General features: G+C 36.0%; 1 protein-coding gene across 2 annotated transcripts in view; it reads left to right on the top strand.

Moving 5' to 3' along the window:
• Positions 1-22,585, top strand: part of glcci1a (glucocorticoid induced 1a) — a 75,144-nt gene that overhangs the window by 38,541 nt on the left and 14,018 nt on the right. For both annotated transcript variants that reach the window (XM_087294073.1, NM_001079950.1), the window contains 4 exon segments: positions 9,320-9,409; positions 18,066-18,215; positions 18,335-18,484; positions 21,394-21,604. In XM_087294073.1, the coding sequence (XP_087150199.1) occupies positions 9,320-9,409; positions 18,066-18,215; positions 18,335-18,484; positions 21,394-21,604 (601 nt within the window).

The following is a 22,585-nucleotide window of genomic DNA, read 5'->3' as shown; positions in this document are numbered from 1 at the left end:
TATACAAAGGTCAATGCATATGACAAAATTACTAAAACTATCAAATTAAAAAAAAATAATTCAAAATATAAAGATAAAAGCTAATTCTGAATATTAATAAATGCAATGACAGTATATAAATAAACAATACTAATACATTCCTTCAGTGTATTGTAACCTTCAGCACTGATAACAATAGTGTGCATTTCAGACTTCAGAAATCATTCATTTTTAATTAGAATTGACGTTTTGAAGGCAAATTGATTGACAAGCTGCTGATATTCATTTCACAGACATTGGCCAATCACAGCAGAGGCCATTTACATGTAAAAGCTTAAAGGGATCCCAGCAGGCACATAACATCATAAGATTTAATATTAGATTTGATTTAGGTCATGATGTCAGATGACCAAAATGCAATGTCCAGCCAGCATCTAAGGACAACGTTATATTGACATCAAATAACGATGTCAAATTATTGTCGATATTTGGTTGATTTTAGGTTGTGTTAGAAAGTGACAAAAATCCAACATCTAATAGATGTCATAGTAGTAAAGTCCACATAACGTTAAGGTGTAACATGACTAAACGTTGATATTTGGTTGATTTTAGGTTGATTTTAGCTTGGACATTTGACATTGACATAGGTCTGACATTGGGTTCTAACGTCAAACCGTTTTTCATTTACAAACAAAATCCAATGTCCCCATATCGTTGGGGTATGTTAGGGTACAACATTAATATGATATCATGTTGATGTCCTGCGCCTGCAGGGATAGTTCACTTAAAACACATTTACTCGCCCTCAAGTGGTTTCAAACCTTTGAGTTTCTTCATTCTGTTGAACACTAAAGAAGATATTTTGAAGATAGCTGAAAACCTGTAACCGCTGACTCACAATGTAGAACAATTAATATTATGGAAGGCAATGGTTACAGGTTTTCAACTTTCTTCAAAATATCTTCTTTTGTGTTCAATAGAAGTCAAACAGGTTTGCAACAAGTAAAGGCTGAGTAAAGGATGACAGAATTATCATTCTTGGGTGAACAATCCCTAACTTTAAAGATATATTTACAAAAAAAATCCTCTTGTTTACTCCTTTGTCTTCTGCTGCTTTTAAAAGTAATTGGGCATGCATTATGTAGCATTATAAGAGAACTATAATGCTACCAAAGAGTCAAGCATGGCCCTTTTAACACTTGCATTGAGTAAATGAAGGGTCAGAGGTCAGACGATATGGTCCATGTGGACTTGTGGGTCATGAGAGTAGCGGAGGAGTTTTAATGCATCACATGACCCTCACATCCTGTTTTCACTGCTGCATGGCAACGGTCGGCCACACACTGAGATACTGTAAAGATACTCAAGTATTTTTTTGCTTACTGTATTTCCCTGGTGTGAAATTTCATGCTAGGTTAAAATAAGTTCTTTATGCGCTCTTTGTTTAACCAGTCAGTCAATAATTTTGTTCACTTGCGAAAGCCTGGGTGTTACCAGGACAGGTCGTCTCAAGTCTCACCTTTTATTTATTACTCACCGGTGTCAAAGAACTGCATTTGGACTCATCTTTAAAGTTTGATGCATGCACAAAAGCATTGTAGATCAGTGCAACGGCTTTGTTGGGACTCAGATTGTTGTTTTTTTCAACACTCCATTATTGAAAAGTGTCTTGGGTTTAACCCCTCGTCCTCTTTGTCACAGTGATTCAGAGCTGCTTTTCTCTGCAGTAACACAGGCAGATCGGATGAACAGCGGTGACTTTGGGATGTTCTGCTCTCTGTGGAATCGGAAGCTTGCAGCTCTACACACTTTCTAAAAGGGATAGCTCAATAAAATAGAAACCTAATTATTCACTACACTTTTGTGTCATGCTCATAATAAACAAACTCGTATATAACTTACTGATGTGAGACACACGAGTAGAGGCTTTGTTCCATATCCACTTCATCATTCTTTACATGGGTTTAAAAGTGTGACCAGGAGAGGTCAGATTTTGAAAATAAAACTGTAAAAAGTCGACTAAGGGCCCTATAATTTGCCTAATTTGGAAAACAGGCAAATTCAGAAAAGTTATATAAATAATATGAATCATTTAATTAGTTTTATTAATTAATAACAGTGGGGGTGGTACGGTAACTCGGTCATTAACACTGTCGCCTCACAGCAGGAAGGTTGCTGGTTCGAGTCCCGGTTGGACCAGTTAGCATTTCTGTGTGGAGTTTGCATGTTCTCACCATGTTCATGTGGGTTTCCTCCGGGTATTCCAGTTTCCAGCACAAGTCCCAACAACATGTGGTATAGGTAAATTGGGTAAGGTAAATTGTCGTGTGTGTGTGTGTGTGTGTGTGTGTGTGTGTGTGTGTGTGTGTGTGTGTGTGTGTGTGTGTGTGTGTGTGTGTGTGTGTGTGTGTGTGTGTGTGTGTGTGTGAGTTTGCATGGATGTTTCCCAGTGAGGGGTTGCAGCAGGAAGGGCATCCGCTGCATAGAACATATGCTGGATAAGTTGGTGGTTCATTTCACTGTGGCAGCCAAAAAGAAAATGGTTGAATGAATAAATAAATCACAATTTAAATGAACAATTAATGGACAAATAAATAAATGTGTATATTTCAAATTTATTTGAAAATAAATGAAGTTAAAAAAAATGCTATTGAACCACATGTAGGAACAACTAATCAACTTTCGCCTCGTCGAGCTAAACCCTCTTTAGCTTGTAAATGAAAAGTGCACTGTCATTACAAAAAGTGAAAACCATAGCTGATTTTAACAGTAGTTTGAAGATCAGCAAAGCAACTAAAATTTCAGGGCAATATGAACGAGTTTGGAGGCCGTTTTATGGATGATTTATTAGCTTTAGTTGATTTCTGTTAAACAAATTCTTATCTGGATTATCATTGTCTGTATAGAAAAGTTTTACAGTTGAGGGGTGACGTAACTGTGGTCAGGCGAGCTAAGTCAAAAGCAACTTTAATATTTTTTGGTCCCTCAAAAACTGCATATTATCATACAGCGCCAAAGAACTGATCTGAACACAAATACCACTGCCCGCGAACGCATTATGTCCTTATATATCACTGCCCCACTCTGTCTGATGATGAAATGTCAAATAAGAATGAAACAAATAAAAAAAGGAGAACACCACAATAACAGGATTTTCGGGCCCGGTTTAATAAAGAGCTCTTGATTTATACAGCGGATGAATTATGCAGCAGAGCAGATACAATTTCACACTTTCCTTTGGACTGTGGGAAAAATCCGGAGCACCCGGAGGAAACCCACATGAACACGGGGAGAACATGCAAACTCCACAAAAAAAATACCTCCTGGCCTTCCTGGGAGTTAAACCAGCGACCTTCTTGCTGTGTGGCAACAGTGCTAACCACTGAATCACCATGCTGCCGTGTCTTAGAACAATGATCTCAAACTCAATTCCTGGAGGCTCTGCACAGTTTACCCACCTCCAACTCACACCTGCTTAATTGTCTCTAATAGTCTTGAACCCCTTGATTAGTTGAATCAGCTCTGTTTGATTAGGGTTGGAGAAAAACTGTGCAGAGCTGCAGCCCTCTGGGAATCGAGTTAAAATAAATGTAATCTAAGAAATAAAAAATATATATATTTAAGAATAAATGATACGTGATAATGTACTAATCCATCTCTTACTCATGCGTCGTTACAACCATGTCATTGCAGAAGTGTGAGTAATTTTATCTGGCAAAAGGAATAAATACGTCTATTTCTTTATTTATTATATGTATTTGATCATAAATAATAAAATAATGTTAAATGAGTTAATAATTATTGAAATAAGATAATTGCAGTAAAAATAGCACGTGAACAGCTTTGTATTTCACAGAAAAAGGAGAGTTGTTTGCATTTTGAATGACATCAGGGAAGTAAATAATAAAAGAATAGTCATTGTCAGTCTTTGAAAAGAATTTGAATAACAGAAAGTAAAAGGGAGTCTTTCAAAGCCTCTGCGTGTTCCCTTTAGCCTTCTAGTGTCGATTTGTTTCCAAAGGCCAGGCTTTGAAGTGTGATGTCAGTTTGACTGATGAAGGCAAGCATTTCACAGGCCCTGAATCTGCTTCTGGCAACAGCAGCTCCAGACCCTCCCACTGAGACCAGTTTCTGCTCAGCTTTCTCTAGAATATATATTTCTTCTTTTTCACAAGGTACACAAACACATATAGGCCATACGTATTGCTCAACAATGAGCCTTTAAAATACTTATTACAAACAATGTCTTGCAGCTTAACAGAGCTCTTGAGATCCCACATATTTTATTTTTTGTGCATTTATTAACAGTTTTGCTTAATTTGTTTATTTTGTTTTTATCAATCGATTATCTCGCTAAATATTAAATACTGAACTGTGACTGGTCTTTGCTTGCATACACCACAAATGTATTTATTTAATAAAGCATGCAATAAAAGTGTTAAAATGCTATTTGAATATTTAAAGGTGCATATGTAAGTTTGACACCCAGTGGTTAAACTAGGTATTGCACTCCTGGTCCAAAACACACGGGTCGCCAGATTGAAACCAACAGCAGTGTGCCTGACTATTGAGCCTAAAGGCTGATTTAAACCGTGTTCTAAATAAAAGCAACAGCACGCGATAGGAGTATTTTCCATATTAAAAGGAGTTTTTTTTTTTTTTCTGACCAACACCTCAAACTTATTTTTAAAATGGCTTCTATTTCATGCATCTAAACAACAGAAAACTGACAATGATCACCTCAAATTCACCTTAGAGCTGCACAATTAATCAAAAAAAGATTGCAATCTCTATTCAATCCCCTAGACGATCTTAATCCAGCATTTCTACGATTCTGTCAATCATATTTTCACGTTCAGGAGAGAAGAAAAGGCGGCTGCATGAGTCTTTTCATTGTTTCACATACATTGCTCGGTGACATGGACACCTCTAAATGATGTTGAATGAGTCACATACTGTACCTATAAGGTATAATTCATCTACAAATGTCAGTGAGCTGTTACCACAAAGTTGAAGCACTCTACTTATTGATAAACGCGCGCGCGTCTACTTAAGTGAACAGAAGCTGCATATATTGTGAGTAACGGGTAATACAGTATTAAATAATGTTCAGTTTGTGGCACAGAGTGATCGTTTGGGAGCCGCGTGGGAAGTATGAACAAGCACTTATCAGTCAAAATGAAATGGAAAGTGTGCACTTCATTTAAATTATCATATCGCGTTTTAGAGTTTTGATTACAACAAGCATTTGACATGTTTTTTTTTTTTTCATAGTGAACAGAGTTGTGCATGAAAATAAATGTTTACAGTGTCAGTATTACTACTCTAGCCTATATATTGTTGAATATAATCTGATAATGACAAATGTCTGATTCTACCAGTGAATAAAATTGTCTAATAATGTTGTCAATGACAGATTGCAAGCATATGTCTCAAACATAATAATTCAACATCAGAATTATTATAAGTAGAAAATAATTATTCATAGAAACCAGTAGACCTACATATAATATTATTATCGATGCTGTGCCATATGTTTGTTTTTACCATAGCTTTATTTTACATCTACAGAATCGTGAGAAAATCTTAATCTTTATTTTAAGCAAAAAAATTTCGATTCTCATTTTAGCCAGAATCGTGCAGTTTAAATGCCATTTGACATGACATTTATTACCATACTACTAAAAACAGCAGTAGATAGTTTACCTCAGATCTTAAAAATAAATAAAACCGTTTGAAATTAAACTTTAGAACTGTGACTCAGTCCAAGCTAACACATATCAGTGATTCACTTTGTACACATAATACATTTTAAAGAGGTTTAATATTTATTAATTAGATTATAAACCCTACGATTTTGTTGGAGTGCAGTGAGTGCACATATACTGTAATATGTGCTGTATTTAAATTCTTTCATCTGGTGCAAACAGCCCAATTGCTTATCACTGCAAATCTTTTCACATAGCGTGCTGTTAGGACACAGGGTTACAATGTAACCTGCACACCTAATGTTTATGTTTGCAATATTTATATTATTTGCTATTTAACAACCATCTCATGTGAAACTCTGTGTCTACTTTCCTCCGGAGGTCACATTTTCGATCACAGACGCATACTTTGACAGCCTTCCCAACTGAATAAATCAAATACGCTGTTTTCCACAAAAACAACCCAGGGTGCTGAAAATAATTGGCTAAATTTTCATTGGGGGTTAAAAAAGCAAAATTAAAAACAGCTGTTACAGAACGTAACACACATTTTCGAAGTAGAATATCTGACTTCAGCATTGTTTTTCAATTAAACAAGAATGTTCCCTTAGCATGTTTCCTAAATATCTGCAAATATATTATGGTATTTTAATGCTTTAGAAGAGTCAAAAACTTACATACAGCACCTTTGCATAAGTATATTTTTCTTTTTTTTTTTTTGTATTTTAGAATGTAAATTATTCCTACGATACCAGTGCTGAATTGTATCTTCATTACTCAGTCGTCAGTGTCACATGGTTCTTCAGAAATCATTCTAATAGTTTAATTTTTACGGTTCAAGAAATATACATTTTTATAATCAATGTTAAAAGTCATTCTGCTGCTTAATGGTTTTAAAGGAAATCAATTTTTTTTTTCTGTTTTCTTTAATGGCTGAAAACTTCAGAAACAGTATTTGAAATAGAAATCTTTTGTAACATTATAAATCGTCACTTTGGAACTATAAGGTTCTATGTGTCTAGGTGTTCTGAATGATTTTGAGATGTTGAGCTTCAAAGTTTTTGCATTCCATATAGCAAACTGTATGTGTGTAACATTTGTTTTTTTAAATAAAAAGTAAACAACTTAAAATGTAAACAACTTATAAAAATCATCTCATAATGTAAATAAGTTGTCATTTAAAAAGAATATGTCAATAACTCAATTTTAACAACAATGTCAGATAGCACCGTATAATTCTTTGGTGACGATTCTTTGGTCAATTTTTTTAAATATGGAAGTCACAATTATGTCACAATGTCTATATAGAGAACATAGGTTGTAATAATTTTTTTATTTGATAGCATATGTTTAGCTCTTACACCACTGAATATCAACCGTAATTTCTAGCAGGCTGTTATTGCTGTTATTCTTGAAGTGCAAAATGTGCCATTACACTGGCAGCTTTTAAAATAAAAAAAGGAAGATAATGAGCAGTTTATTTCCAGACTTCTTTTGCATAATAAGCTACTAATCATACTGGGTTGCGACTTTTGGCCTCATTCATGTGCTCTTAGTTCACATTATACAGTATGTGTGTGGGCTGACTAAATATCACATACCTGGGTGCAAACATCACATCCAAGTGTGCTTGCAGATATTCCTGTGGTAATTGAATATCATTATTTCAAAGGAATGTAGTTGTCGGTTTTTGAGGAACGTTGGGCATGAACAATGCAGGCTTTGTGATCTCGGTGTGAAATAGTGGGTCTGGAGGAGGATGCGTGGGATTGTGATTTATTTATTAATTGTATGTTTACTTATAGTATTACCAGTATTTGAAGTTTTGTCTCTTAGAAATGCTCACTCGACAAAAAAAAGAGTTCCATCTATAATAAAAAAATAACATCCTCATCTTGCACAACCTAATAGCTTCACTATTATAGTAAAAGAGTTGCTAAAATTGCAAATGCTCAACTATTATGATTTATTCACAGAAAATGAAAGTATTAATTGGAAAAATATCAAAATGCAACCATTATCTTGCAGTCTGGAGACATGCATTGCTACAGGAACAGGAACTGAGTTTGTTAGGTTTCAAGTGATTAAACAGCAAGCACAAACTCTGCAAAAGTGCAACTTTTTCTGGCATGCTTGGTGTCTGAGTTCACTCAACTCATTTTCATGAGTGTGGATGGCAACATCAACAGCCTGAAATATCAAGACATTTGTGCTGCCCATTACATTACAAACCACAGGGGAGGGCAAATTCTTCAGCTGGATAGCGCCCCTTCTCATACTTCAGCCTCCACATTAAAGTTTCTGAAAGCACAGAAGGTCAAGGTGCCCAGTCACCAGACATGAATATTATTGAGCATATCTGGGTTAAGATGAAAGCAGAGGCATCTAAGATAAACCCGTATAATTTTGATGAACTCTGGGAGTCCTGCAAGAACACTTTCTTTGCCATTCCAGATGACTTAATTATTAAGTTATTAAAGTCATTGCAGAGATGTATGGATTCAGTCCTCCAGGCTCATGAGACATACACAATATACATTTTTCCACTGCACCATGACTTTATATTCTATACTGTACGTTATGTCTGTTAAATGACAAGACTTTTGTCTAAGCAAAGTCAGACCTTACTGTCCTAATTAAATTATATATATATATATATATATATATATATATATATATATATATATATATATATATATATATATATATATATATATATATATATATATATATATATATATATATACATATATACATACATACATACATACATACATACATATATACATATATATATACAGTATACACACATACATATATATATATATTTGTTTTGCTGTCATATACTAGAATTTGTTCATGTTTGGTACAGTTTTATTTGCAGTGAATAGTTGAACTGAACTATTATGCCTCATGTGTTTCATCAACAGTTTTATTCATCACTAAGATATGATTGACTTGGATTTAAGTTGCTTTGATTTAAATTATGAAAATCGAAAAAATAGCTTAAATGTAGGTACGCTACTTTTTCCAAGTAGCTTTTAGTTTAGCCTGCTACATTTCCCAGATGGTAACTTATAGTGTAGTTAAGCGACATTTTAAATAGAGTAGCTAATAGCTTAGCTCACTACATTTTTCAAGTAGCAGCCCAACACTAGCGATTTGTATGGTGAAACAGAGGCTTTCAGTGCTATCAGGCTAATGTTAGCATTTTCCAAGAAATCCTATTGCTCCATTACCCTCTTTCATTTTATTAAATTATTTATTGATTTTTTTTTATTATTCAATTTTTTATATCTGAATACCCTTAGACTGCCCTAGAAAACTATAATGCACTTTTTATTTCATTTTGATCTTTGTTTTAAAATGTTTATCCATGCTTGTAATTTTTTACGTTTTATGCAGATTCACTCCCCTACAAAATCCTCCCAAACAATCTAAATTAATGTTTTTTTTTTTCCAACTAGAGTTATTCAAGTCCTCTGAAACAGTATTCATCCTACAACATTTATTCAAAATATTGAGATTTTTCCAATATCGTGCAGTTAGTCTCGATAACGCCAGCTCGCACAGCTATTATATCAAGTACTATTCCCCGTGCACCAAAAAACAATGTGCGTTTTGTGTTGCAGACTCCTGGATGTTGGAGTGACGAGAGTGAAGAGAAAAGGAGCACACACCAGCGCTCAGCGTCCTGGGGCAGCTCTGACCATCTTAAAGAGGTACACAAACACACACACAAATACACACACTTCCACCAACAGCACAAAACACTCCCTTTTAACAGTGAAACACTATACGAAGTGTGTCTTGCGCACACAGCTGTGTAGTTTTTCCCCTTGGGTTTGGAGAACAAGAAAGTGCAATCACACTAACAGCTATTAACAGAGCTCTCACTGTCCTGAAAGTGATGAGCGCTGCACTTCTGCTTTTGCGATGATCTCATCCTGTGTGGCTTGCAATGTAGCCGCTCGTACTGGGGGAGGGAGGCGGTAGAAATAAAACCCCCGTAACCTAGCTCTGCACGAGGCTGCCAGTCACGACGACCCATCCGTCTCCTCCTGCACTAGCTGCTATATATAACTTCCTGTGTGGCTTCAGACTTCCTGCGCTGAGCGGAGTGTTATTGCTAGTGCTAGCCGCAGCAGAGTCAGCCTTATCACGGGTGCTCAGCTCCACCCTGACGATTCAGGGAACGGTGAGATAAGACTATATCTCCCTCTTTTTAACAATCAACTTCCCCTCTCTGCAACAACCATTATCCCCCTCCGCCCAAATTTATGGTTTTTCCATCGCCTCCAAGCTTCTGGAACAATGGAGATTCAAAGCAAGTTGTGTGTGGAGAGTCATGTCATGTGCGTCCTTTCACACTGAAGTCACATTCTTATCAGTTGGACGTTATATGTTGATGGAGAGTGCTGATCGTTGATGTGTAAAATCGTGTTTGATTTATGATGGCGGCCTGGTAGGTGTTGCTTGCTCTTCTTAGGTTTGACACAAACACAGTGCAGGTGCAATACTTCATTTCCTGTGCAAATCATCAAATTAAAGTGTGGCTCCTCAGATGTGCTTTCTGTCAGATTACACCAGAAAAACTTATATCGGTGTAATGATTCTTTAAACTAACAATTTTGATTTCATGATACAAGAAGACGTTATAGTGGCAGAGAGCGCTTAACATGCTGCAATTCAAGAAAACACATGCAATTACAAAAAAACGGCAGCAAATAGAGAAAATATATTCATCAGTTTGACAGCACAGGTGCTGCAAATCCTCACAACACAAACACTTTAAAAAACACGCTACATTTTTACACAACGCAAACGAATGAATAAAAAGTGTTGCATTTCTCACAATGCCAACAAAACACGGTAAAGCAAGACAAAGGAAATGCGTTGTAATGTCACTAAACAAGATTCCGCAACAATATGTGTGTTTGTGCTGTATAGTCCATGTAATCACATCATGAGCGACTTTAGCCGAGTCTGCGTGTGTATGTGTAATCACCGGAACTAGGAGCGTGTGTGTGTAAACGGTGCATGACTGGGTTTTGTAGTCCATGAAATGGTGGTAGTCCTTTGGCGATCTGCAGCCGCTATATCGCTGGTGATCATAGCACATGGCACAGTGGCGTCCAGGGCTTGACATTAAATTTTTTTTATCACTAGCTACTGTGGCTAGTAGATTTCCAACATCACTAGTCACTCGCCATTTTTACTAGCCATAATTTTGTTGTTGGAGAAAATATATTTTATATGCATAAATTTGACATTGGCATGTTAAAATTACTTAATTTACATTGTGTTATGTCTACATGCCACATTTTATTTTTATTTTACATTACTTTTTAGTGCTCAACACTAAGGACTTACCATTTTTCTTCTCTGACCAGACCAAACTAGTTATTTCCTGCCACAATTTTTTTTTTAAAAAGTGTCAAAACAAGCAAAAAGTATCTGTGTACACTACATACACTTTTTATTAACAACAGTGTTCTTAAAAAACAGTTGAATGAAAGGATGACCACATGCACATGGTTAACATTAGGCACAATATTTATCTATTTAAATATTGGTAAAAGCAAAAGTGGCTACAGCTGCTACCTATAAAAATTCTGGAGATCTCTTGAAAGCAGCAGGACAGTGGGTGCGCAAGCACTGCTTTTTCCCAATCTATTTCAAAGAGAAATGATCGCACCAGTTGCATTTCCAGGCACAGTTTTTTTGCGCAAAGAAACGGGAGCTTTTGAGCACTTGGTGCATCACATCAGCTGTGCCTCACTCACAACATCAGTGAGCGAGGATTGCCTATTCACGTCACTGTGCACCTGATCATCCTCTTATTCTGTATTTACCTGCTTTCTTTTGCTCACGCAAACAGTTATCAATAGTTCTGCTTCTCAATTCTAAGGGCACATTTGCAAGTATATTGACAAACGGTCTAAAACTAAAATTCTAATCTTTAGTGATGAGCCAGCACTGGCAATTTAAAAATGATATTCAACTAGCCAAGGTGGCTAGTGGAGGTGTTAATGTCAAGCCCTGGCGGCATCTGTCATGTTTTAGGGTCCCCTTAAAACAAACAGCACTGCATTAATGAAGACTACTCTAACTATGTATCCTACAGAGGCAAAATGAACAAATCTCTAACAACAATAATTTAACAGCCGCTTGGCCACACAGAAAAGCATAAATCTGAACATGAATATATTTACTGACGGTCAAGATGATTCGAAGTACCCAAATGAGCTTGCAATATTAGTTTCAGCGATTCTTACCTGGGATTATTACATGGCTGTTTGGAATATTTCATTCTGATTGGTCAGTCATGGCATTCCAAGGTACAGTATGATATCTCGAGATAACAACTGCTAAATAACGCAGGCATATTCAGGAACTTTGAATCATCTTGATCGTCAGTAAATACTGTATGTTCAAATCCATATACTTGCATCAACATTTATATGTGTTTGCTTGTGTGTCACGTGGTGGTTTTTGACTGTTTTGTGAATGAATAATAGCAAGGTCAGTGTATGCTCTATTCAGCTACATTAGTTTTGTTTCTGGCAGCTTTGCATTTCTACTGTGCTTCGCATAAAGCTGCTGATAAGCATGTCTGGCATTATTCTGTCATATTAACCTCCGAGATTTACTTTATCTTGCATAACATTCTTGGAATGTCATGACTGACCAATCAGAATATTTATAAATGTTACCATGTTGTAGCTTTTAAGTCTAATTCTCACAATGCAAATGATCAAGCGAAGCACTCAGCACAACATTTTTATTTTATAACTCTTTGAAAACGCTCAAGGTTCAAACCTAGCTCATTTTCAATCATTCAATTACATTCTTTTTGGCTTAGTCCTTTTATTAATCTTGAGTTCCCACAGCGGAATGAACCGCACATGTTTTACGCATCGGATACCATTCCAGCTGCAACCCATCACTGGGAAACATTAATACACACTCATTTACACATACACTAAGGACATTTTTAGCTTACCTAATTGACCTGTACCATAGATATTTACATTACATGTCGTCTACTCTGTTGTTGTCTATTTGAAGGAACACATCAATAAAGCCGCCATTTTAGTACAGGGTTGCGCTTCATTGAAAAAAAAATAATTACAGATACAATATCATCATACAAAGATCATTGAAATGAATGCGGGACCAAGCTGCAGTGGAGAACTGTGGCCATCCAGAGCCAGGAGTATACACATATATCTATAATCGGGAGTTTTCCCGGTGGTCATTGTGCATTTTTTTTTAAATTATGAAAATTATAATTTTACATCACTTTTCTACATTGATGGATAGAGTCTGCACGGGCATTAAGTTAATGACAATGAGCTTGTGTTTGTGTGTATGGAAATGTTCTATCCTCTCTCCCTGTTAAATTTGTTCTAATCCGTGTCCTGAAACACACCTCCTCTCGTGCTTTCACATCTCATTCTAACAGAGTGAATGATTTGTTTTGTGAGTGAAACTCTGTTATGAAGGACTCGTTCACTAGCCGACAATAATACAGGTTTTTAGCAACACAGCATCTTGTTGTCTCATTTCTTTTGCATTGTTTGCATATTTTATTCAACAAAACTAGCATAAGCCTAGTATTTAGTGCAAGTTGATGCTACTTTGCCTTATGATGAATGCAGTGACTTTATTACCATCAGTAATGTTACTTGTTGAGCACAAAAGTTCTTAACATACAAAAATGTAAAAAACTAAATCTTACCTATGACATTTTCTGCCTTTGTGCTTTGTTTTCTTTGTTTGCTCATTACTACACCCAGACACAGCGCTGAAGTCCAGCATCTTAACGTTGGCACACTGTCTGGACTAGTGCGGTTGAATGACATTTGTCCTGGGAGCACTGTACAAATGTGGTGGCTCTATTGACGCATACTCAGGGTCTGTATGCGATATCTAATGTATATATCTATGGACCTGTACCACATGGTTATGGACTGCTAACACTGGGAGAACATGCAAAGTCCACACAGAAATGTCAACTGACCCGGCCAAGGCTCGAACCAGCGATCTTCTTGCTGTGAGGCGACAGCACTACCCATTGCGCCACCGCATCTCCAGCTTATTTTCATGCTAGCTTAATTTCTATTTTCTGTTTATTAAACACAGGATTTCTTTATTTCCACTGGATTTGCAAGACAGAATTACAGTGTAAAATATACAGGTTATACCCAAGTGTGGTCCAAAGGTACAGCAAAGACTAGTGTCTAGTGTTTGGTACCTGAGTTTATTAAACTTCAAGCTATTTTTATTATTTATTTATTTATTTTTATTTTTTATGTAATTAATTAAAAAGGAATGAAAACTGATATGAAGTTGTCATTTCAAACTACAACTTGATTTAATCTTTGTTTATTCATGAATTAATATGCTTTAAATATAATTAATATTTCTTTATGTGGTCTTAAAAACTTATACAAGACAAAGTAATATGTCTAATAAGTATTATAAGTATTAAAGCATGGGATTTAATGCTTACATATTTGGTGTGTGTGTGTGTGTGTGTGTGTGAAAGCTTCATAAAAACTCTTTCATGAATCCATAATTTTGGCCACTTGCACATAATTCCCACTATATTTAAAGCAACAGCATTGTGTCCATATTTTTGTTCATCAACACACAAATAATAGAGACATCTTATGAGGTCATCACAGCAAGCTCATTCTGCAGGGTCTGAATAATCCTACTGTATTCCATGTGGGAGATTTTCCAAGAAATTGCTCTCTAGGCCTTCTTTCCTTTGCCTAAATAAATGGTAGGTTCATGTCCTCATTGTCCATACTTTTATCCAGGTCACGTCAAGTGCTTCCACTTAGTGGCTTATGATGACCTTTTACACCTCTTAAGTGGATTTAGGTTGTGTATATTGACATACTTAGCAGGGCTTTACAAGAGCACATTCAGGATTTCCCCTTGTTACCGCTGAACCTATATACTGTGTAATTTCAGTTAATGCGATGCCTGGCACCTCCGTTTTCCTCGCTGTCATTTGAAACACTGCATTTGTTTTCTCTTTTTTGGGCTCCCTGGTCAAAGGAAATGAAGTTCAAGTCATTTGCAGCATGTTTGCATGTCTTCACGGTTTGTAGATTTACATCTGCACTGTGTGACAAACAGAGGTGCTGTCGGCTGGAGTTTAATGTTCTGTGACATCAAGACAAACGTCCATGACAAGAAAGTGCCAAACTGTTAATTGTGTTTTCAGTAGGAAAGCACAAGTCTGGACTTGTCTCACTTTATACAGATAGACTGAAAAAAGCAGAAAAAATAAGCAAAAATAAACAATGAGTGCATCAGGCCAGATTGGGTCCCAATAAGACATGAGAGTTAAATAACAAATAGATTTGTATTTATTTATTTATTTATTTTTTTTTTTTTTTAGCCATTCTTTCTGCATAGATGAAGGACTGCATTTGTGTGTTGGTAAAGTACTTGAAAATTGTGTGCCTGGCTCAAATGGCTGCCTGTTTTGTACTGCCACCTTGTGGCCATGCGGAAATACAGAAAGCTCTCGGATCAGTTAAAGTTTTTGTTATATATATATATTAGTCGTGTCACAGATCACAAATGTCACGGTTCGGATCACACTACAGTTTTTGAGTCACAGACCATTTTTCAGGTCAGCAAAAAAGGAGGGAGACAAATGTTAGTTGCTTTCCATTTATACAAAAATATTACTGCAAAAACCATTGGTTTTAATAAACAGAACTTAAAACCTTTAATTTTAATAAAAATAAAAGTCAAGAAAGAACCAGCTGAAAAAAATTAATATTCAATATAAAAAAATATATTTGCTACTGTTATATACTGATAATGCTTACATCTTCATGTATTCATTTCCTTTTCGGCTTAGTCTGGAATTGCCACAGCGGAATGAACCGCCATTTTATCCAGCAAGTTTTTATGCAGCGGATGCCCTTCCAGCCCCAATAACCCACCTTTGGGAAACATCCACACACACTCATTCACACTCATTCACTACAAACAATTTAGCCTACCCAATTCACTTGTACAGCATGTCTTTGGACTGTGGGGAAACCGATGAACGTGGAGGAAACCCACGTGAACGCAGAGAGAACATGCTAACTCCACACAGAAACGCCAACTGACCCAGCCAAGGCTCGAACCAGGGACCTTCTTGCTGTGAGGCAACAGCACTACCTACTGCGCCACTGCGTCGCCATGATAACATCTTGTACAATCATATTTATTTTTAATTAAATATTCAACAATCCACACTTAAAACTTTGTTTCATTACAGGTGGATCATTTTTGAAAGCCTTTTCATTGACATAATTTTGACGGTTGTTTCTTGCCACCCGTTTATTACACAACATAATTGCTACAACGTTAACCAGTGTCCAGTTCCATTAAATTATTATTTTAATCTTTACCATAAATGTCAGTGTTTATATCTAAACTATAAATTGTTATCCCAGTACTTTTGTGTTATTTAATTGTTTGTAACTAACTGAAGAAAAAAAATTGGATTCTCTTTCGATTAAATGCAGATTTGAATGCAGTGCTTCGAAGAATTTGGAATGTTGAAGTAATGTCAGATGAACCTACAATTTAAAAAAAAAAGTTTTTAATCCTTAATCTTTAATTTTAATAAAAGCAGTTTTTAATTTTTTTTATTAACATTTCAACAGGTCAAAATTATTAGCCCCTTTAAGTTAAATTTCTTTTCTGTTGTCTGCAGAACAAACCATCAATATACATTGATTTGCCTAATTACCCTAACCTACCTAGTTAACCTAATTAACCTAGTTAAGCCTTTGAATGTCACTTTAAGCCACAGGTGTCAAACTCAGTTCCAAAAGGGCCGCAGCTCTGCACAGTTTGGTTCCAACCCTAATTAAACACACCTGATCACTAATTCAGTCCTTCAGGCTTGTTTGAAACCTACAGGTAAGTGTGTTGGAGCAGGGTTGGAACTAAACTGTACAGGGCTTCGGCCTTCCAGGAATTGAGTTTGACACCCCTGCTTTAAGCTGTCTTGAAAAATATCTTGTAAAATATTATTTACTGTCATCATGGCAAAGGTAAAATAAATCAGCTATTACACATGAATTAATAAACTATGTTGTCTAAACTATAAATGTGTTCTCTCCGTTAAACAGAAAATGGGGGCAAATAAACAGGGGGCTAATAATTCAGGGGGCTTAATAATTCTGACTGTACAACTAACTGTATAGTATAGGTAAATGTAAAAATTACACTGCAAAGTCAACTCAGCTTTGCATATCTATGCGATGTGACTATTGCAGATGCACACATTGTGATATCAATGTTAAAACAATATATTATGCAGCCCTGTTATATATATTAGGCATGGGGCGATAACCATTTTAAGGTACATTGCTGCTTGAAAAAGTCATGGTTTTAAAACTGGCAAAATTTTCTGCTATACCGTTCCTATGGTATATGTATTATTTTTTATTTACTTTTTTTAGGACAACAGGATCTCCAGCGGAAAAGATATCCAAAAATGCTGTTTTAAGTTGTAAATAAATCTGATTCAAAAAATTTTTGAAACTAATGAATATAGCAAAAGTCAGTGATTTATTTGAATTATTTATCCTGACATGTTTACTGTTCCAAAATATTATAAGTGTTTCTCAAAAAAACTAATTGTGTTCAAAGGTGAAAAAGTTTTTTTTTTTACCCAGACGTTTAAAAAGAATATATTTTAGAGCAGTAATGACAATACCGTAAAACCGTGATATTTTTATCTAAGGCTATCATACCGTCAGAATCTTATACCGACCCATACCTTATATAGAAATAGTATATATAATATATATATTTTTTTATTATTATTACTTTTTTTTTTACATCCCAGCTTTAGTTCATTTGTAGATTCTTGTTCTGTCATTTTCATATTTCTATACAAAACTTTATTTTATTTTTTATTAGAGTCTTTTACTTATATCATGACTTTCTCATTTTTCTTTTATCTATTGCGTCATACACACATTTATTTTATTTTATGGCCCTGCTTGAGGTCTTTTCTGATTATTTCCTCTCCTAGCTGTGTATTATAAATTGATTTATTTTTAATTTCTTAATTTACATTTTTTTCTTAACTTAATTGAATTCTCATGCCCCTCTTTTAGGCATTTTATTATATTATATTTTGTTTGTTTGAGCCATAGCCTGACCTGTGTTTCTTTTTTTCTATCAATTCAAACATTTGATTATTGTTTTTTTTATCGTTATTTTTTCTCATCGTTTTTATATAAATTATTTTTATTTTGTTATGAGCTAACCTTTTATCTGTTGTCGAATCTGTCCTTCACTCTATAATAATTTTTTTCCTCTGTTTGTAATTTTCAGATTGCTAAGCTCAGGCTGCAGCTCCAGCGCAATAAACAGGGCGGAGGCCGGCAGTGTAAGGACAGTAAAGAGTGTCTCTCCCCCCTCCACTGCTGTACCAGCACCACCACCATTACTGCCACTACTATCAGCACAGCCAGCCAAGCACCGGTCCGCATACACACACACACACACACACACACACAGACAGCATCAGCACATTTATGAAATAGATCCAGCAGATTCTGACTACTTAATAAAAAGTGATCTTGTGCCTTCTGTTTGTACAGTCGTCCATGTCGAAGTCAGCACAGATGCCACTGTCCAACATCACAGTGCCAAAGCCCTCCATCTCCAGGGTTCCCAGCAGCATGGAGGGCATCAACCATGAGCTGGAGAAAGTCTTCATTAAAGACAATGGAGAGAAAGAGGAGCTAAAGGTACACATGAAAGAATGCATGAAAAACAATCCATAAATACCACCAGTGAAAATGCACAGACTCAACATAAATTTCCATCATATAAATGCAATAATATTATGTTGTACAATACGTTTTCTGTTTACTGGTTTTAAAGTTTATAGTTTTAATACTATACTATTTGTATTATAGTTTTAGAGTGTAATGTTTTCTTAAAAATATTCAGTGACACATTATTTTTCAAAAAGCATACTAATATGATGATTAGTTGTTCATGAAAGAGGAATTTTCTTATTATCCATATTAAAGGGCCGTGAAACCCCTCTGTCTCTGCAGGTTGTTTTCACACCTCTTGTTTGAAAAAAGTCAGGAAAGTGGGTGGTTCCAGCTTTGTTTAGGTTGGAGGGTCGAGTGGCGAGAGAGGGAAGGGTTTGCATGAAAAGGGGGAGTTTCATTCATGCACAACAGCTGATTTTCACACTGGTAACGCAAACACAGACGCTGGGGAGATAGACAGGGATTGGGAGAGCAGCATTTACAGTAGATCTGAAAGCTGTGTAGAAGTGGAGGATTTTCAGTCCATAATGTTGTAGTGATATTAATGTAAACTTAGTAACTAAATCATTTTGACTAAGGTATGTCTTTAAAAACTGAAAGAGTATTGCTGATGATATGAACTAACTTCACCATCTGAATAAACATAAGCAAAGAACATTGATCGCACAAATCCGTAGAGATAGAATAATCAGCACAAACTGGAACCGCGTCTTTTTTAAAAGGAGATGGGCTGCAATTTCACCATTTCCAGATTCAAAAAGCTCTCGGATAAAATATGTTCCTTACAAATCTATTTTTGTTGCGTGTTAGCAGACCACTGTAATCAACACATGTGGGTCCACATGCAAGCTGTACTCTAATCACGGGGAAATAGAAACAAAACCTTTGTTGCGGCACATTTGTAAATGCAACACTGATGACCCATCTCTCTAAACAATTCTTCTTCTTCTACATGTTTGAATTATGGTTGGCAACACATAGTAGGGTCTCTCTGAACACTGTAACAGGAAAGAGGAGTCTTCAAAGCTATATCATGCATATTAATGAAGTTGCATCTTGTTCACAATAGAGCGCACTGATTGGTTTGAGCTATGTCTTTCTCGTGAATTAATGAACAAATATGCTGAAATCTCAATGGCGTCACTTTGTACCGGCAGGTAGAGACAGGCAATCTCCATGCTGGAAATTGCTGTGACGTTGCTTCAAAATTTCTTTCTAAACCTGAAGAAAGAATTTGTTATAAACAACGCAAAAGCAACCAATTTTAACTTTTTAGTGAAACGTGCGTCCTAATAGTGTTTTTAGCAACGTGGAACATAAATCACTGTCAATATCTCAAAAAATGTGTTTTGGTGTTTTGTGGCCCTTTAAACACAGTGCTGCTTATAATGTTTTTTTTAAAACAAATACATTTTTTCCAGGTTTCATTGATAAATGTGTAGTTAAAACAAGCAGCTTTTATTTGAGCATGTTTTTTTTGTTGCAATAGAATTGACTATGTGGCAATTAATAAGTATTTTATTTTGGCCTCCAATAATTACAATGTAAAAAAAATCTTGCAATGTAATGGTAAAATACTTGCAGCAGGGTTTCCAGCAGTGAACCGTAATCCTACAGTTTCATTACCGTTTTCCAAACTACAGCTTTTCTGTGAATTAACGGTGAGATACTGGCATAATTATTATGCATTTCTGTGTGGAGTTTGCATGTTCTCCCCATGTTCGCGTGGGTTTCCTCCGGGTCCTCTGGTTTCCCCCACAGTCCAAAGACATGTGGTATAGGTGAATTGAATAAACTAAACTGGTCATAGTGTATGAGTGTAATTGAGTGTGTGTGGATGTTTCCCAATACTGGGTTGCGGCTGGAAGGGCATCTGCTATGAAAAACATATTCTGGAATAGTTGGCGGTTCATTCCTCTGTGGTGACCTCTGAAATAGAGACTAAACCGAAGGAAAATGAAAGAATGAACTAGATGAGGAACGTTCGTTGACAAATTTAAATGTTGGCTTGACAAACATAGGTTTGACAATTTTAAATAACTTTGAAGGTTTTACAGCTCAGAGAAAGTTAATAAAACATTTCTAGCTTGTTTAAAGTGAATTATCATGCTAGCATGAAATAGCATATTGCGTTATTCAAACATTCTAACAAATGAACTATTCAACGTTTGTCTGTACATACAGTATTTTAGAGTGCTCAACTGCAATATGCCCAAGTGACATCCTCTGGGGAATATTAAATAGACATATTATTTATTTATTTTTCATTCCTTTTAAACCCGTTTAAACACATTTTATTACACTTTTTATCATTATTTTTAATTCTTTGTTATTTTTACTTCTTATGTGTGTTGTATTTTATGTTTCTTTAATTCTTGTTATGTAAAGCACCTTAAATTACCATTGTGTATGAAATGTGCTAAATAAATAAACTTGACTTGCCTTGCTTTATGATGTTTAGGGTTTAGAAGGATTGTAAAACATACCTTTTAAAGACGTTTGGGTCTTTGTACACTGCAGATGTTTTCCAGAACAAGCTCTGATGTTTTTAAATGTCTTGCACTAGTAGCTTTAGTTAATGTTTTGAAGACTCGACAGTCTCAATTTTATTCAGTCAGACAGTCTTTACTGTATAAAGATGTATCTGAGGAGGAGGATAAATAGGATTTTAGCATGTTGACTTGCTAAAATGGCTAAAATAAAATATTGTATCTATTATTATTATTTTTTAAAACACCTCTTATTTTAGCATTATCAAAAAAAAAAAGACTTGTAAAAAAAATAATAAACCTTTTGATTTTTTTGCTGCGTTTCCTCCAGTTTTTGTACATTAGTGTCATCACAGAACATCTCTCTGTCCTACTGTCATACAGGCACTGGAGGTTCCTGACGGACGAAGGGCTCCATTTCCCCCTCAACAGCGCAGCAGCAGTAGTCGTGGTATAGACACTCAGACGCCATCAGTCCCGGGGCGCTCCAGCAGCTGCTCCAGCTTGTCACCCTGTCCATCGCCCGCATGCCCACCACGCTCACATGACGGCAGCCCGTACTCCACCGACGAGATGCTGGATGACAGAGATAAAGGTTAAACCTAAAGACCACTGTTTAAACATGATACTTGCCCAACATTTAAAATAGTTGATATTATAATTTGAATTAATTTAATACTGGTGCACGGTTGAGAAAAAACATAAATATAAATCCCACAAGTGTATAAGCAGGCCTGTGAGAGAAGACCTACAATGGCAAGTATTGGGCTAACGCATTAAAGCTGATTCATACTTCCGCGTCAAACGCCGGCGTATGCTACGCGGTTGGCGTCGCTGACGTGCACCTTTCAAAAGTTGTAACTATACGTCGCAACGACGCGTAGCATAAGCTCTGTGAATGGTGGGCTTGGTAGCGCTGACGAGTCTGGGCGGGACCGAAAGCCCCGTGAATGGTGCGAGCCTGATGGAGCGATTGTTTACAAGTGTGGAGTCCCGTGAAGGAGCTCCGGATGGAAAGTTTTGTTTTGTGTTTACCTCATAGTTAAAGTTGGTGCACGTCCGCCGGTTCCTGCCTCAAAATGAGCGAGTTTGAGCCACTTGTACATTCCGGAAGTGTTCAGGAAAAGCAAAACAACAGCGAAGAAACTCGACACAGAGGAACATTTACACCTCACTACCAACTAGCATTTCAGAAGCGTTAATGCAGACCAACAGAGACAGCGCGCAGAAGTATAAATGCACAGCTGCGCACGTTGCATTTGAAGTATAAATCAGGCTTTACAAGTAACCCGAGTAACGTAATAAGATTACTTTTCTAAGTAACGAGTAAAGTAACAAATTACCTAAAAAAAATTAAGTAATAATATTTGAGTTCGTTTTTTAAGAATGTAACTTGAGTTACTTTTTTAGATTAATTAATACGCTTTTGAAAATAATTTCCTGAATTAAAATTAGTGTAATCACGTTGAATCATACTCAGTGAGAAAATGAGCTCCCCGCGGGAACAGACAAAAACCAAGATAACAGAGTCTTACATTTCTGTGATGGAAGTATTCTCATTGTTTTAAACACATGG

The sequence above is a fragment of the Danio rerio genome, chromosome 19 (assembly GCF_052040795.2).
Source record: "Danio rerio strain M-AB ecotype USA chromosome 19, GRCz13ab, whole genome shotgun sequence".
Classification (NCBI taxonomy): domain Eukaryota; kingdom Metazoa; phylum Chordata; class Actinopteri; order Cypriniformes; family Danionidae; genus Danio; species Danio rerio.
Note: the sequence above shows the minus strand (reverse complement) of the source record. Positions and strands in the feature narration are given on the sequence as shown.